The sequence below is a fragment of the Oncorhynchus mykiss genome, chromosome 22, assembly GCF_057628025.1.
Source record: "Oncorhynchus mykiss isolate SJ-2025 chromosome 22, ASM5762802v1, whole genome shotgun sequence".
NCBI lineage: Eukaryota > Metazoa > Chordata > Actinopteri > Salmoniformes > Salmonidae > Oncorhynchus > Oncorhynchus mykiss.
Genome location: NC_143043.1, coordinates 56,643,584 through 56,663,392, shown reverse-complemented (window position 1 = coordinate 56,663,392; position 19,809 = coordinate 56,643,584). Strand labels below are relative to the sequence as shown.

At 43.9% G+C, this 19,809-nt stretch overlaps 1 protein-coding gene across 4 annotated transcripts in view; it reads left to right on the top strand.

Annotated features, from left to right (window-relative positions):
* bmpr2b (bone morphogenetic protein receptor type 2b) overlaps positions 1-19,809 on the top strand; it is a 176,755-nt gene that overhangs the window by 112,321 nt on the left and 44,625 nt on the right. For 3 of the 4 annotated variants that reach the window (XM_090216345.1, XM_090216346.1, XM_090216347.1), the window contains 2 exons: positions 12,759-12,919; positions 13,958-14,105. In XM_090216345.1, the coding sequence (XP_090072471.1) occupies positions 12,759-12,919; positions 13,958-14,105 (309 nt within the window). Of the gene's footprint in view, positions 1-12,758; positions 12,920-13,957; positions 14,106-14,350; positions 14,399-19,809 lie in introns of those variants that run through there. The other variant, XM_090216348.1, reaches the window with a different exon arrangement.

Genomic DNA, 19,809 nt, shown 5'->3' with positions numbered 1-19,809 from the left:
ACATGTAACTAGGACCCCTAGACAGTCAGGTTACAGACCATGTAACTAGGATCCCTAGACAGTCAGGTTACAGACCATGTAGCTAGGACCCCTAGACATAATGAGTCAGGTTACAGACCATGCAACTAGGACCCCTAGACATAATGAGTCAGGTTACAGACCATGTAGCTAGGACCCCTAGACATAATGAGTCAGGTTACAGACCATGTAGCTAAGGACCCCTAGGCAGTCAGGTTACAGACCATGTAGCTAGGACCCCTAGACATAATGAGTCAGGTTACAGACCATGTAACTAGGACCCCTAGACAGTCAGGTTACAGACCATGTAGCTAGGACCCCTAGACAGTCAGGTTACAGACCATGTAACTAGGACCCCTAGACAGTCAGGTTACAGACCATGTAACTAGGCCCCCTAGACAGACCATGTAACTAGGACCCCTAGACAGACCATGTAAGTAGGACTAAGACCCTGTGGCAAATCCAGTGCGACTGTATACGTTACAAATACATCACATATTTGCCTTTGCTTCTTAAATGTTTAAAACAAAGAGATAAGTATACTTTTAATGGCCAATAAAGGTGTCTGTCACCTCCGTCCCAAATAGCATCCTATTCCCTACATTGCATCCTATTCCCTACATAGTGTCCTATTCTGTACATAGCAACCTATTCCCTACATAGCATCCTATTCCCTACATAGTGTCCTATTCTGTACATAGCATCCTATTCCCTACATAGCATCCTATTCCCTACATAGCATCCTATTCCCTACATAGCATCCTATTCCCTACATAGCATCCTATTCCCTACTTAGTGTCCTATTCCCTACATAGCATCCTATTCCCTACTTAGTGTCCTATTCCCTACATAGCATCCTATTCCCTACATAGTGTCCTATTCCCTACATAGCATCCTATTCCCTACATAGTGTCCTATTCTGTACATAGTGTCCTATTCCCTACATAGTGTCATATTCCCTACATAGCATCCTATTCCCTACATAGTCTACTCCTGTTAACTTATATTTGCTATGTAGGGAATAGGATGCCATTTGTCTTTCTCTGGCTTATTTCTGGCTGTACCTGGTCTAGTTCTCTACTAGTTTGTGGTCTGGGTTGACCCCTTATCTCTGGCTGTACCTGGTCTAGTTCTCTACTAGGTTGTGGTCTCGGTTGACCCCTTATCTCTGGCTGTACCTGGCCTAGTTCTCTACTAGGTTGTGGTCTGGGTTGACCCCTTATCTCTGGCTGTACCTGGTCTAGTTCTCTACTAGGTTGTGGTCTCGGTTGACCCCTTATCTCTGGCTGTACCTGGTCTAGTTCTCTACTAGGTTGTGGTCTGGGTTGACCCCTTATCTCTGGCTGTACCTGGCCTAGTTCTCTACTAGGTTGTGGTCTGGGTTGACCCCTTATCTCTGGCTGTACCTGGTCTAGTTCTCTACTAGGTTGTGGTCTGGGTTGACCCCTTATCTCTGGCTGTACCTGGTCTAGTTCTCTACTAGGTTGTGGTCTGGGTTGACCCCTTATCTCTGGCTGTACCTGGTCTAGTTCTCTACTAGGTTGTGGTCTGGGTCGGCTGTGTGTTTTGAGCTCAGCCATGTGGAGGCAGGAGACAGGATGCCAACTCAACTGCCAGACGGGCGGAAGCACGTCGCGCACGCACGCACGCACACACACACACACACACACACACACACACACACACCTCTTTTATGCTTGAAGCAGCTAATGTGAACATCTGGGTCAGACTATCAGACAGACAGCTAGTTCACTCACATACAGGATGAATGGTGCTCTATGGGGCAGTCTGTCTATACAGTATGAATGGTGCTCTATGGGGCAGTCTGTCTGTCTATACAGTAAGAATGGTGCTCTATGGGGCAGTCTGTCTGTCTGTCTATACAGTATGAATGGTGCTCTATGGGGCAGTCTGTCTGTCTATACAGTATGAATGGTGTTCTATGGGGCAGTCTGTCTGTCTATACAGTATGAATGATGCTCTATGGGGCAGTCTGTCTGTCTACAGTATGAAGGATTCTCTATGGGGCAGTCTGTCTATACAGTATGAATGGTGCTCTATGGGGCAGTCTGTCTGTCTATACAGTATGAATGGTGCTCTATGGGGCAGTCTGTCTGTCTATACAGTGGTGTTTTATGGGGCAGTCTGTCTGTCTATACAGTATGAATGGTGCTCTATGGGGCAGTCTGTCTGTCTATACAGTATGAATGGTGCTCTATGGGGCAGTCTGTCTGTCTATACAGTATGAATGGTGCTCTATGGGGCAGTCTGTCTGTCTATACAGTATGAATGGTAATCTATGGGGCAGTCTGTCTGTCTATACAGTATGAATGGTGCTCTATGGGGCAGTCTGTCTGTCTATACAATATGAATGGTGCTCTATGGGGCAGTCTGTCTGTCTATACAGTATGAATGGTGCTCTATGGGGCAGTCTGTCTGTCTATACAGTATGAATGGTGCTCTATGGGGCAGTCTGTCTGTCTATACAGTATGAATGGTGCTCTATGGGGCAGTCTGTCTGTCTATACAGTATGTATGGTGCTCTATGGGGCAGTCTGTCTGTCTGTCTATACAGTATGAATGGTGCTCTATGGGGCAGTCTGTCTGTCTATACAGTATGAATGGTGCTCTATGGGGCAGTCTGTCTGTCTATACAGTATGAATGGTGCTCTATGGGGCAGTCTGTCTGTCTATACAGTATGAATGGTGCTCTATGGGGCAGTCTGTCTGTCTATACAGTATGAATGGTGCTCTATGGGGCAGTCTGTCTGTCTATACAGTATGAATGGTGCTCTATGGGGCAGTCTGTCTCTCTATACAGTATGAATGGTGCTCTATGGGGCAGTCTGTCTGTCTATACAGTATGAATGGTGCTCTATGGGGCAGTCTGTCTGTCTACAGTATGAATGGTGCTCTATGGGGCAGTCTGTCTGTCTACAGTATGAATGGTGCTCTATGGGGCAGTTTGTCTATACAGTATGAATGGTGCTCTATGGGGCAGTCTGTCTGTCTATACAGTAAGAATGATGCTCTATGGGGCAGTCTGTCTATACAGTATGAATGGTGCTCTATGGGGCAGTCTGTCTGTCTATACAGTATGAATGGTGTTCTATGGGGCAGTCTGTCTGTCTATACAGTATGAATGATGCTCTATGGGGCAGTCAGTCTATACATAATGAATGGTGCTCTATGGGGCAGTCTGACTGTCTATACAGTATGAATGGTGTTCTATGGGGCAGTCTGTCTGTCTATACAGTATGAATGATGCTCTATGGGGCAGTCAGTCTATACATAATGAATGGTGCTCTATGGGGCAGTCTGACTGTCTATACAGTATGAATGGTGCTCTATGGGGCAGTCTGACTGTCTATACAGTATGAATGGTGCTCTATGGGGCAGTCTGTCTGTCTATACAATATGAATGGTGCCCTATGGGGCAGTCTGTCTGTCTATACAGTATGAATGGTGCTCTATGGGGCAGTCTGTCTGTCTATACAGTATGAATGGTGCTCTATGGGGCAGTCTGTCTGTCTACAGTATGAATGGTGCTCTATGGGGCAGTCTGTCTGTTTATACAGTATGAATGATTCTCTATGGGTCAGTCTGTCTGTCTACAGTATGAATGGTGCTCTATGGGGCAGTCTGTCTGTCTATACAATATGAATTGTGCTCTATGGGGAAGTCTGTCTGTCTATACAATATGAATGGTGCTCTATGGGGCAGTATGTCTGTCTGTCTATACAGTATGAATGGTGCTCTATGGGGCAGTATGTCTGTCTGTACAGTATGAATGGTGCTCTATGGGGCAGTATGTCTGTCTGTCTATACAGTATGAATGGTGCTCTATGGGGCAGTCTGTCTGTCTATACAGTATGAATGGTGCTCTATGGGGCAGTATGTCTGTCTGTCTATACAGTATGAATGGTGCTCTATGGGGCAGTCTGTCTGTCTATACAGTATGAATGGTGCTCGATGGGGCAGTCTGTCTGTCTATACAGTATGAATGATGCTCTATGGGGCATTCTGTCTGCCTATACAGTATGAATGGTGCTCTATGGGGCAGTCTGTCTGTCTATACAGTATGAATGGTGCTCTATGGGAAATTCTGTCTGTCTATACAGTATGAATGGTGCTCTATGGGGCAGTCTGTCTGTCTATACAGTATGAATGGTGCTCTATGGGGCAGTCTGTCTGTCTACAGTATGAATGGTGCTCTATGGGGCAGTCTGTCTGTTTATACAGTATTAATGATTATCTATGGGGCAGTCTGTCTGTCTACAGTATGAATGTTGCTCTATGGGGCAGTCTGTCTGTCTATACAATATGAATGGTGCTCTATGGGGAAGTCTGTCGTCTATACAATATGAATGGTGCTCTATGGGGCAGTATGTCTGTCTGTACAGTATGAATGGTGCTCTATGGGGCAGTCTGTCTGTCTATACAGTATGAATGGTGCTCTATGGGGCAGTCTGTCTGTCTACAGTATGAATGGTGCTCTATGGGGCAGTCTGTCTGTCTATACAGTAAGAATGATGCTCTATGGGGCAGTCTGTCTGTCTATACAGTAAGAATGGTTCTCTATGGTGCAGTCTGTCTGTCTATACAGTATGAATGGTGCTCTATGGGGCAGTCTGTCTGTCTATACAGTAAGAATGGTGCTCTATGGGGCAGTCTGTCTGTCTATACAGTATGAATGGTGCTCGATGGGGCAGTCTGTCTGTCTACAGTATGAATGGTGCTCTATGGGGCAGTCTGTCTGTCTATACAGTAAGAATGGTGCTCTATGGGGCAGTCTGTCTGTCTATACAGTATGAATGGTGCTCTATGGGGCAGTCTGTCTGTCTACAGTATGAATGGTGCTCTATGGGGCAGTCTGTCTGTCTACAGTATGAATGGTGCTCTATGGGGCAGTCTGTCTGTCTATACAGTAAGAATGGTGCTCTATGGGGCAGTCTGTCTGTCTATACAGTATGAATGGTGCTCTATGGGGCAGTCTGTCTGTCTACAGTAAGAATGGTGCTCTATGGGGCAGTCTGTCTGTCTATACAGTATGAATGGTGCTCTATGGGGCAGTCTGTCTGTCTACAGTATGAACGATGCTCTATGGGGCAGTCTGTCTGTACAGTATGAATGGTGCCCTATGGGGCAGTCTGTCTGTCTACAGTATGAATGGTGCTCTATGGGGCAGTCTGTCTGTCTATACAATATGAATTGTGCTCTATGGGGAAGTCTGTCTGTCTATACAATATGAATGGTGCTCTATGGGGCAGTATGTCTGTCTGTCTATACAGTATGAATGGTGCTCTATGGGGCAGTATGTCTGTCTGTACAGTATGAATGGTGCTCTATGGGGCAGTATGTCTGTCTGTCTATACAGTATGAATGGTGCTCTATGGGGCAGTCTGTCTGTCTATACAGTATGAATGGTGCTCTATGGGGCAGTATGTCTGTCTGTCTATACAGTATGAATGGTGCTCTATGGGGCAGTCTGTCTGTCTATACAGTATGAATGGTGCTCGATGGGGCAGTCTGTCTGTCTATACAGTATGAATGATGCTCTATGGGGCATTCTGTCTGCCTATACAGTATGAATGGTGCTCTATGGGGCAGTCTGTCTGTCTATACAGTATGAATGGTGCTCTATGGGAAATTCTGTCTGTCTATACAGTATGAATGGTGCTCTATGGGGCAGTCTGTCTGTCTATACAGTATGAATGGTGCTCTATGGGGCAGTCTGTCTGTCTACAGTATGAATGGTGCTCTATGGGGCAGTCTGTCTGTTTATACAGTATTAATGATTATCTATGGGGCAGTCTGTCTGTCTACAGTATGAATGTTGCTCTATGGGGCAGTCTGTCTGTCTATACAATATGAATGGTGCTCTATGGGGAAGTCTGTCGTCTATACAATATGAATGGTGCTCTATGGGGCAGTATGTCTGTCTGTACAGTATGAATGGTGCTCTATGGGGCAGTCTGTCTGTCTATACAGTATGAATGGTGCTCTATGGGGCAGTCTGTCTGTCTACAGTATGAATGGTGCTCTATGGGGCAGTCTGTCTGTCTATACAGTAAGAATGATGCTCTATGGGGCAGTCTGTCTGTCTATACAGTAAGAATGGTTCTCTATGGTGCAGTCTGTCTGTCTATACAGTATGAATGGTGCTCTATGGGGCAGTCTGTCTGTCTATACAGTAAGAATGGTGCTCTATGGGGCAGTCTGTCTGTCTATACAGTATGAATGGTGCTCGATGGGGCAGTCTGTCTGTCTACAGTATGAATGGTGCTCTATGGGGCAGTCTGTCTGTCTATACAGTAAGAATGGTGCTCTATGGGGCAGTCTGTCTGTCTATACAGTATGAATGGTGCTCTATGGGGCAGTCTGTCTGTCTACAGTATGAATGGTGCTCTATGGGGCAGTCTGTCTGTCTACAGTATGAATGGTGCTCTATGGGGCAGTCTGTCTGTCTATACAGTAAGAATGGTGCTCTATGGGGCAGTCTGTCTGTCTATACAGTATGAATGGTGCTCTATGGGGCAGTCTGTCTGTCTACAGTAAGAATGGTGCTCTATGGGGCAGTCTGTCTGTCTATACAGTATGAATGGTGCTCTATGGGGCAGTCTGTCTGTCTATACAGTATGAATGGTGCTCTATGGGGCAGTATGTCTGTCTATACAGTATGAATGGTGCTCTATGGGGCAGTCTGTCTGTCTATACAGTATGAATGGTGCTCTATGGGGCAGTCTGTCTGTCTATACAGTATGAATGGTGCTCTATGGGGCAGTCTGTCTGTCTATACAGTATGAATGGTGCTCTATGGGGCAGTCTGTCTGTCTATACAGTATGAATGGTGCTCTATGGGGCAGTCTGTCTGTCTATACAGTATGAACGATGCTCTATGGGGTATTTGGTATTTTATTAGGATCCTATTAGCTGTTGCAAAAGCAGCAGCTACTCTTCCTGGGGTTCCACACAAAACATTAAACACAATACAGAATGACAATGCAGAATGGCATAATACAGAATGACATAATGCAGAATGACATAATACAGAATGACATAATGCAGAATGACATAATACAGAATGACATAATACAGAATGACATAATGCAGAATGACATAATACAGAATGACATAATACAGAATGACATAATACAGAATGACATAATACAGAATGACATAATGCAGAATGACATAATACAGAATTACATAATACAGAATGACATAATACAGAATGACATAATGCAGAATGACATAATACAGAATGACATAATACAGAATGACATAATACAGAATGACATAATGCAGAATGACATAATACAGAATGACATAATACAGAATGACATAATACAGAATGACATAATACAGAATGACATAATGCAGAATGACATAATACAGAATGACATAATACAGAATGACATAATACAGAATGACAATGCAGAATGGCATAATACAGAATGACATAATGCAGAATGACATAATACAGAATGACATAATGCAGAATGACATAATACAGAATGACATAATACAGAATGACATAATGCAGAATGACATAATACAGAATGACATAATACAGAATGACATAATACAGAATGACATAATACAGAATGACATAATGCAGAATGACATAATACAGAATGACATAATACAGAATGACATAATACAGAATGACATAATACAGAATGACATAATGCAGAATGACATAATACAGAATGACATAATACAGAATGACTTAATACAGAATGACATAATACAGAATGACGTAATACAGAATGACAATGCAGAATGACGTAATGCAGAATGACATAATACATAATGACATAATACAGAATGACGTAATACAGAATGACATAATGCAGAATGACATAATACAGAATGACATAATACAGAATGACATAATACAGAATGACATAATACAGAATGACATAATGCAGAATGACATAATGCAGAATGACATAATACAGAATGACATAATGCAGAATGACATAATGCAGAATGACATAATACAGAATGACGTAATACAGAATGACATAATACAGAATGACGTAATACAGAATGACGTAATGCAGAATGACATAATACAGAATGACTTAATACAGAATGACATAATACAGAATGACGTAATACAGAATGACAATGCAGAATGACGTAATGCAGAATGACATAATACATAATGACATAATACAGAATGACGTAATACAGAATGACAATACAGAATGACATAATTCAGAATGACATAATACAGAATGACATAATACAGAATGACGTAATGCAGAATGACATAATACAGAATGACATAATACAGAATTACATAATACAGAATGACGTAATACAGAATGACATAATACAGAATGACGTAATACAGAATGACGTAATACAGAATGACATAATACAGAATGACATAATACAGAATGACGTAATGCAGAATGACATAATACAGAATGACATAATACAGAATTACATAATACAGAATGACATAATACAGAATGACGTAATACAGAATGACATAATACAGAATGACGTAATACAGAATGACGTAATACAGAATGACATAATACAGAACATTAATAGACAATAACACAGAACATGAGACATAATACAGAATGACATAATACAGAATGACGTAATACAGAATGACATAATACAGAATGACATACTACAGAACATTAATAGACAATAACAGCTCAAGGACAGAACTACATACATTTTTTTTAAAGGCACACGTAGTCCACATATCAATACATACACACAAACTAAATAGGTCCAATAGGGGAGGCGATTCTTTCTGTTTTTTTCAATCAGGTTTGCTGTTTATTTGAGCAATATGAGATGGAAGGAAGTTCCATGCAATAAGGGCTCTATATAATACTGTATGCTTTCTTGAATTTGTTCTGGATTTGGGGACTGTGAAAAGACCCCTGGTGGTATGTATTTTGGGAGAAGTGTGTGTGTCAGAGCTGTGTGTAAGTTGACTATGCAAACACATTTTGGGATTTTCAACACATTCCTCTTTCTTAATAAAAGAAGAAGTCATGCAGTCAGTCTCTCCTCAACTCTTAGCCAAGAGAGACTGGCATTTATAGCATTAATATCAGCCCTATGATTACAATTCATGCAATTCTACTACACTTTATATGACTGGAGACATTAGCAGAATCTGTTTTTACTTGGACAAATAACAAAGTAGCCTACTCTACTCACACTGACCAACTGACCAATAAAAACAGTGTCCATATGGCCTATGAGAAGGGGAGACACAAGTGTCCATATGGCCTATGAGAAGGGGAGACACAAGTGTCCATATGGCCTATGAGAAGGGGAGACACAAGTGTCCATATGGCCTATGAGAAGGGGAGACACACGTGTCCATATGGCCTATGAGAAGGGGAGACACAAGTGTCCATATGGCCTATGAGAAGGGGAGACACAAGTGTCCATATGGCCTATGAGAAGGGGAGACACAAGTGTCCATATGGCCTATGAGACGGGGAGACACAAGTGTCCATATGGCCTATGAGAAGGGGAGACACAAGTGTCCATATGGCCTATGAGAAGGGGAGACACAAGTGTCCATATGGCCTATGAGAAGGGGAGACACAAGTGTCCATATGGCCTATGAGAAGGGGAGACACAAGTGTCCATATGGCCTATGAGAAGGGGAGACACAAGTGTCCATATGGCCTATGAGAAGGGGAGACACAAGTGTCCATATGGCCTATGAGAAGGGGAGACACAAGTGTCCATATGGCCTATGAGAAGGGGAGACACAAGTAGAATAATGAAGTGGAGGAGGATGTTGCTGTTCAAGTGGCACTGAGCCAACAATGATAAAGAGTGAATATGCGCCTGTAGCCACTCACCGGGGGACCGATGCTCTCTGCTGGTGCCAATAATATAGGCCAATTAAGTTGAGCATTTTGATAACTAAGACAGATTACAGTCTTTACGTTGTCTTTTCTTTACAGGAAATGGGCCATTTGCTTTCCAAATTGTTTTTTTCCCCCCACAATTGAATTTTGATATATTGCGATATACTTGCCTGGGTATAAACGTTTCACTGACACAACTCAACAATCCTCTATCTAACAATCCTCTATGTAACAATCCTCTATGTAACAATCCTCTATCTAACAATCCTCTGACTTTCCTTCCGACTGTAGGCAATGTGATTTAAAACAATCCACAATGTATTAATATTTTTAAGGCTAGGGGAAGCTTGTGATCCTCTGTGGCCAATGCTTTAGTAGTCGATTTTTAAATGAATTTCTTTCTTTCTGTAAATTTTGGCCATTTTTAATTCAATTTACATAAGGAAACTTAGCTTCCGGTAGCCTTATGGACACGCTGCATATGAGCCTGTCAATCTACTATCCCCCATAGTTTAGAGTTGACCTATTCTGTTGGTCTTGTCGAAGAAGAAAAAGCCCAAACAGACTCTGGGACAGTTGTGGGACGATAGATCTCTAATACAACCACTAGGCCTAGGCTAACATTAAATAAATGTATACATTAAAAAGCAACGAGTCTGATGCAACAGATCAGAACGTTTAACTTTAAAATGTTGAACAACTATTATTTATTAACATTATTAGTGCAGCAATGTGCCTAAGGCAGTATTCTACGTGCGAATGTGCATTTGGACATTTAAACCATAAGAACATTTGAGAAATAGGCTACTGTTTCAATGTCTTTTTGTTTTGTTTTTAACAGGGAAGACCTATTGAGTCCTAGGTCTCTTTGCCAAATGTGCCATGTATAAGACAACATACATACATATGCACTCTTGAGTGCCTTTGGAAACTTTTTCCACATTTTGTTACGTTACAGCCTCATTCTAAAATGGATTACATATAAATTGTCCCTCATCAATCTACACACTATACCCCATAATGACATCACAATACCCCACAATGACATCACAATACCCCATAATGACATCACAATACCCCACAATGACATCACAATACCCCACAATGACATCACTATACCCCATAATGACATCACAATACCCCACAATGACATCACAATACCCCACAATGACATCACAATACCCCACAATGACATCACATTACCCCATAATGACATCACAATACCCCATAATGACATCACAATACACCCTAATGACATCACAATACCCCATAATGACATCACAATACCCCATAATGACATCACAATACCCCACAATGACATCACAATACCCCACAATGACATCACAATACCCCATAATGACATCACAAAACCCCACAATGACATCACAATACCCCACAATGACATCACAATAACCCACAATGACATCACTATACCCCACAATGACATCACAATACCCCACAATGACATCACTATACCCCATAATGACATCACAATACCCCATAATGACATCACAATACCCCACAATGACATCACAATACCCCACAATGACATCACAATACCCCACAATGACATCACATTACCCCATAATGACAAAGGAAAAACAGGTTTTAGACATTTTTGCAAATGTATTAAAAATAAAATATATATTATTTACATAAGATTTCAGACTCTTTGCTATGAGACTCGACATTAATCATCCTTGAGATGTTTCTACAACTTAAATGCAGAAGCCACTCCTCAGTAAAAGGCACATGACAGTCCGCTTGGAGTTTGCCAAAAGGCACCTAAAGGACTCTCAGACCATTAAAAACAAGAGTCTCTGGTCTGATGAAACCAAGATTGAACTCTTTGGCCTGAATGCCAAGCGTCACGTCTTTAGGAAACCTGGCACAATCCCTACGGTGAAGCATGGTGGTGGCAGCATCATGCTGTGGGGATGTTTTTCAGCAGCAAGGACTAGGAGACTAGTCAGGATCGAGGGAAAGACCCTAAGCACACAGCCAAGACAACGCAGAAGTGGCTTCGCGACAAGTCCCTGAATGTCCTTGAGTGGTCCAGCCAGAGCTTAAACCCGATTTGCACATCTCTGGAGGGTCCTGAAAATAGCTGTGCAACAACGCTCCCCATCCAACCTGACAGAGCTTGAGACGATCTGCAGAGTAGAATGGGAGAAAATCCCCAAATACAAGTGTGACAAGCTTGTAGCGTCATACCCAAGAAGTATTTACTGTTATATAATGCAATATTATACTTCAACCATAGTACCTTAATATAGTATTGACTGTGTTATAGTTCAATCATAGTACTGTTATATAGTACTGTTATATAGTATTGACTGTGTTATAGTTACCGCCCCTGGGGCGGCCTAGTGGTTAGAGTGTTGGACTAGTAACCGGAAGGTTGCAAGTTCAAACCCCCGAGCTGACAAGGTACAAATCTGTCGTTCTGCCCCTGAACAGGCAGTTAACCCACTGTTCCTAGGCCGTCATTGAAAATAAGAATTTGTTCTTAACTGACTTGCCTGGTTAAATAAAGGTACAATTAAAACAGTTAGATTAGGTTCTACAGTAACTGTGTTATTCAGCAATGAGCTTTAAGCGATCATGGTGACATGCAGAGACTAATGGGCCTTTCTCCTTCTCCCCCTCCCTCCCTCTCTCTCTCCCCCCTCTTTCCCCTCTCTCTCCCCTCTCCTTCTCCCCCTCCCTACCCTCTCTCCCCCTCTCTCTCTTCACTCCCTTTCTCCCCCTTCCCCCTCTCTTTCTCATTCTCTTTCTCATTCTCCCTCCCCCTCTCTCCCCCCCTTCTCTCTCCCCTTTCTCTCCTCTCCCTTCCCTCCCATCTCTCCCCCCTCCCTCTCTCTCTCCCAGACATCTACAAGCCAGCCGTATCTCACAGAGACCTGAATAGCAGGAATGTTCTAGTAAAGAACGATGGGACATGTGTGATCAGTGACTTTGGTCTGTCCATGAAGCTGACAGGGAACCGCCTGGTCAGGCCTGGAGAGGAGGAGAACGCTGCCATCAGCGAGGTGAGTCCCTAACCTCTGACCTCTAACCCTAACCCCAGGTGGTCAGGCCTGGAGAGGAGGAGAACGCTGCCATCAGTGAGGTGAGTCCCTAACCTCTGACCTCTAACCATAACCCCAGGTGGTCAAGCCTGGAGAGGAGGAGAACGCTGCCATCAGTGAGGTGAGTCCCTAACCTCTGACCTCTAACCATAACCCCAGGTGGTCAGGCCTGGAGAGGAGGAGAACGCTGCCATCAGTGAGGTGAGTCCCTAACCTCTGACCTCTAACCATAACCCCAGGTGGTCAGGCCTGGAGAGGAGGAGAACGCTGCCATCAGTGAGGTGAGTCCCTAACCTCTGACCTCTAACCATAACCCCAGGTGGTCAGGCCTGGAGAGGAGGAGAACGCTGCCATCAGCGAGGTGAGTCCCTAACCTCTGACCTCTAACCCTAACCCCAGGGGGTCAGGTCTGGAGAGGAGGAGAACGCTGCCATCAGCGAGGTGAGTCCCTAACCTCTGACCTCTAACCCTAACCCCAGGTGGTCAGGCCTGGAGAGGAGGAGAACGCTGCCATCAGTGAGGTGAGTCCCTAACCTCTGACCTCTAACCATAACCCCAGGTGGTCAGGCCTGGAGAGGAGGAGAACGCTGCCATCAGCGAGGTGAGTCCCTAACCTCTGACCTCTAACCCTAACCCCAGGGGGTCAGGTCTGGAGAGGAGGAGAACGCTGCCATCAGCGAGGTGAGTCCCTAACCTCTGACCTCTAACCCTAACCCCAGGGGGTCAGGTCTGGAGAGGAGGAGAACGCTGCCATCAGCGAGGTGAGTTGGTCAACTCCGCTGACTGCCTCGGCACTGGGTCTCATCTGTAAACCGTCTGCTTAGCCAACACCCTCTTTGATAGCTAATAATGCAAGTACTGCCACAGCTCTAAGATGGACAGACTTTAAACCCTATTCTCTATTTCTGTTTCTCTCCAGGTGGGTACAGTCCGATACATGCCCCCAGAGGTTCTGGAGGGTTAGTGTAGTGTTATAACACTGGTTCTGTTTCTCTCCAGGTGGGTACAGTCCGATACATGGCCCCAGAGGTTCTGGAAGGGGCGGTGAACCTGAGGGACTGTGAGTCGGCTCTGAAGCAGGTGGACATGTACGCCCTGGGCCTCATCTACTGGGAGACCTTCATGAGGTGTACTGACCTCTTCCCAGGTAATAACCCTGACCTCTAACCCTGGGCCCCGTCTACTGGGAGACCTTCGTGAGGTGTACTGACCTCTTCCCAGGTAATAACCCTGACCTCTAACCATGGGCCCCGTCTACTGGGAGACCTTCATGAGGTGTACTGACCTCTTCCCAGGTAATAACCCTGACCTCTAACCCTGGGCCTCATCTACTGGGAAACCATGAGGTGTACTGACCTCTTCCCAGGTAATAGCCCTGACCTCTAACCCTGGGCCTCATCTACTGGGAGACCTTCATGAGGTGTACTGACCTCTTCCCAGGTAATAACCCCTAACCCCTGACCTTCGAACTCCAGATACTGCGGGAGCATTCAACAGTGTAACAGTGTCTTATGATATTGTGTCCTCCAGGAGAGATGATGGTGGTGGTGATATTGTGTCCTCCAGGATAGATGATGGTGGTGGTGATATTGTGTCCTCCAGGAGAGATGATGGTTGTGGTGATATTGTGTCCTCCAGGAGAGATGATGGTGGTGGTGATATTGTGTCCTCCAGGAGAGATGATGGTGGTGGTGATATTGTGTCCTCCAGGATAGATGATGGTGGTGGTGATATTGTGTCCTCCAGGAGAGATGATGGTTGTGGTGATATTGTGTCCTCCAGGAGAGATGATGGTGGTGGTGATATTGTGTCCTCCAGGAGAGATGATGGTTGTGGTGATATTGATAGTTAGTTACCTTCTTAACAGCACTATCAACAAGGCAGGTCCTAGTTTCTACCTTCTTAACAACACTATCAACAAGGCAGGTCCTACTTTCTACCTTCTTAACAACACTATCAACAAGGCAGGTCCTACAGGCCCTAGTTTCTACCTTCTTAACATTATCAACAAGGCAGGTCCTACAGGCCCTAGTTTCTATCTTCTTAACACTATCAACAAGGCAGGTCCTACAGGCCCTAGTTTCTACCTTTTTAACAGCACTATCAACAAGGCAGGTCCTACAGGCCCTAGTTTCTACCTTCTTAACACTATCAACAAGGCAGGTCCTACAGGCCCTAGTTTCTACCTTCTTAACAACACTATCAACAAGGCAGGTCCTACAGGCCCTAGTTTCTACCTTCTTAATAGCACTATCAACAAGGCAGGTCCTACAAGCCCTAGTTTCTACCTTCTTAACAGCACTATCAACAAGGCAGGTCGTACAGGCCCTAGTTTCTACCTTCTTAACAACACTATCAACAAGGCAGGTCCTACATGCCCTAGTTTCTACCTTCTTAACAACACTATCAACAAGGCAGGTCCTACAGGCCCTAGTTTCTACCTTCTTAACAACACTATCAACAAGGCAGGTCCTATAGGCCCTGGTTTCTACCTTCTTAACAACACTATCAACAAGGCAGGTCCTAGTTTCTACCTTTTTAACAACACTATCAACAAGGCAGGTCCTACAGGCCCTAGTTTCTACTTTCTTAACAACACTATCAACAAGGCAGGTCCTACAGGCCCTAGTTTCTACCTTCTTAACAACACTATCAACAAGGCAGGTCCTACAGGCCCTAGTTTCTACCTTCTTAACAACACTATCAACAAGGCAGGTCCTACAGGCCCTAGTTTCTACCTTCTTAACAACACTATCAATAAGGCAGGTCCTACAGGCCCTAGTTTCTACCTTCTTAACAACACTATCAACAATGCAGTTCCTACATGCCCTAGTTTTGTTCCAGCTACTGTTTTGTCGTGTGGTCAAGTGCCACAAAATAGGACTTAGGAAAATTGCAATTGTCTCAGAACAGGGCAGCACGGCTGGCCCTTGGATGTACACAGTGGGCTAACATTATTAATATGCATGTCAATCTCTCCTGGCTCAAAGTGGAGGAGAGATTGACTTCATCACTAGTTATATTTATGAGAGGTATTGACATGCTGAATGCACCAAGCTGTCTGTTTAAACTACTAGCACACAGCTCAGACCCCCATACAAACCCCACAAGACATGCTACCAGAGGTGTGTTTAAACTACTAGCACACAGTTCAGACACCCATACATACCCCACAAGACATGCTACCAGAGGTCTGTCTAAACTACTGGCACACACCTCGGACACCCATACATACCCCACAAGACATGCCACCAGAGGTCTGTCTAAACTACTAGCACACAGCTCAGACACCCATACATACCCCACAAGACATGCCACCAGAGGTCTCTTCACAGTCCCCAAGTCCAGAACAGACTATGGGAGGCACACAGTACTACATAGAACCATGACTACATGGAACTCTATTCCACAATACTACATAGAACCATGACTACATGGAACTCTATTCCACAGTACCACATAGAGCCATGACTACATGGAACTCTATTCCACAGTACTACATAGAGCCATGACCACATGGAACTCTATTCCACAGTACTACATAGAGCCATGACTACATGGAACTCTATTCCACAGTACTACATAGAGCCATGACTACATAGAACTCTATTCCACAGTACCACATAGAGCCATGACTACATGGAACTCTATTCCACAGTACTACATAGAGCCATGACTACATGGAACTCTATTCCACAGTACTACATAGAGCCATGACTACATGGAACTCTATTCCACAGTACTACATAGAGCCATGACTACATGGAACTCTATTCCACAGTACTACATAGAGCCATGACTACATGGAACTCTATTCCACAGTACTACATAGAGCCATGACTACATGGAACTCTATTCCACAGTACTACATAGAACCATGACTACATGGAACTCTATTCTCAGTAATACATAGAGCCATGGCTACATGGAACTCTATTCCACAGTACTACATAGAGCCATGACTACATGGAACTCTATTCCACAGTACTACATAGAGCCATGACTACATGGAACTCTATTCCACAGTACTACATAGAGCCATGACTACATGGAACTCTATTCCACAGTGCTACATAGAGCCATGACTACATGGAACTCTATTCCACAGTACTACATAGAGCCATGACTACATGGAACTCTATTCCACAGTACTACATAGAGCCATGACTACATGGAACTCTATTCCACAGTACTACATAGAGCCATGACTACATGGAACTCTATTCCACAGTGCTACATAGAGCCATGACTCAATCAATCAATCAATCAATCAAATTTATTTTATATAGCCCTTCGTACATCAGCTGATATCTCAAAGTGCTGTACAGAAACCCAGCCTAAAACCCCAAACAGCAAGCAATGCAGGTGAAGAAGCACGGTGGCTAGGAAAAACTCCCTAGAAAGGCCAAAACCTAGGAAGAAACCTAGAGAGGAACCAGGCTATGTGGGGTGGCCAGTCCTCTTCTGGCTGTGCCGGGTGGAGATTATAACAAAACATGGTCAAGATGTTCAAATGTTCATAAATGACCAGCATGGTCGAATAATAATAAGGCAGAATAGTTGAAACTGGAGCAGCAGCACAGTCAGGTGGACTGGGGACAGCAAGGAGTCATCATGTCAGGTATTCCTGGGGCATGGTCCTAGGGCTCAGGTCCTCCGAGAGAGAGAAAGAAAGAGAGAATTAGAGAGAGCATATGTGGGATGGCCAGTCCTCTTCTGGCTGTGCCGGGTGGAGATTATAACAGAACATGGCCAAGATGTTCAAATGTTCATAAATGATCAGCATGGTCGAATAATAATAAGGCAGAACAGTTGAAACTGGAGCAGCAGCACAGCCAGGTGGACTGGGGACAGCAAGGAGTCATCATGTCAGGTAGTCCTGGGGCATGGTCCTAGGGCTCAGGTCCTCCGAGAGAGAGAAAGAGAGAAGGAGAGAATTAGAGAACGCACACTTAGATTCACACAGGACACCGAATAGGACAGGAGAAGTACTCCAGATATAACAAACTGACCCTAGCCCCCCGACACATAAACTACTGCAGCATAAATACTGGAGGCTGAGACAGGAGGGGTCAGGAGACACTGTGGCTACATGACTACATGGAACTCTATTCCACAGTACTACATAGAGCCATGACTACATGGAACTCTATTCCACAGTGCTACATAGAGCCATGACTACATGGAACTCTATTCCACAGTACTACATAGAACCATGACTACATGGAACTCTATTCCACAGTACTACATAGAGCCATGACTACATGGAACTCTATTCCACAGTACTACATAGAGCCATGACTACATGGAACTCTATTCCACAGTACTACATAGAACCATGACTACATGGAACTCTATTCCACAGTACTACATAGAGCCATGACTACATGGAACTCTATTCCACAGTACTACATAGAGCCATGACTACATGGAACTCTATTCCACAGTACTACAGAGAGCCACGACTACATGGAACTCTATTCCACAGTACTACAGAGAGCCACGACTACATGGAACTCTATTCCACAGTACTACATAGAGCCATGACTACATGGAACTCTATTCCACAGTACTACATAGAGCCATGACTACATGGAACTCTATTCCACAGTACTACATAGAGACATGACTACATGGAACTCTATTCCACAGTACTACATAGAGCCATGACCACATGGAACTCTATTCCACAGTACTACATAGAGCCATGACTACATGGAACTCTATTCCACAGTACTACATAGAGCCATGACTACATAGAACTCTATTCCACAGTACCACATAGAGCCATGACTACATAGAACTCTATTCCACAGTACTACATAGAGCCATGACTACATGGAACTCTATTCCACAGTACCACATAGAGCCATGACTACATGGAACTCTATTCCACAGTACTACATAGAACCATGACTACATGGAACTCTATTCCACAGTACTACATAGAGCCATGACTACATGGATCTCTATTCCACAGTACTACATAGAGCCATGACTACATAGAACTCTATTCCACAGTACTACATAGAACCATGACTACATAGAACTCTATTCCACAGTACCACATAGAGCCATGACTACATGGAACTCTATTCCACAGTACTACATAGAGCCATGACTACATAGAACTCTATTCCACAGTACCACATAGAGCTATGACTACATAGAACTCTATTCCACAGTACTACATAGAGCCATGACTACATGGAACTCTATTCCACAGTACTACATAGAGCCATGACTACATGGAACTCTATTCCACAGTACTACATAGAGCCATGACTACATGGAACTCTATTCCACAGTACTACATAGAGCCATGACTACATGGAACTCTATTCCACAGTGCTACATAGAGCCATGACTACATGGAACTCTATTCCACAGTACCACATAGAGCCATGACTACATGGAACTCTATTCCACAGTACCACATAGAGCCATGACTACATGGAACTCTATTCCACAGTACTACATAGAGCCACGACTACATGGAACTCTATTCCACAGTACTACATAGAGCCATGACTACATGGAACTCTATTCCACAGTACTACATAGAACCATGACTACATGGAACTCTATTCCACAGTACTACATAGAGCCATGACTACATGGAACTCTATTCCACATCAGGTAACTGATGCAGCAGTAGAATCAGATTTTAAAACTAATGTTTTTAAATACCTTATGGAACAGCGGGGACTGTGAGGCAACACAAACACAGACACATACACATACACATGCATACACACGTCACACACACGCTAACATACGCACTATACATACACATGGATTTAGTACTGTAGATTTGTGGTAGAGTTGGAGTAGGGGCCTGAGGGCACACA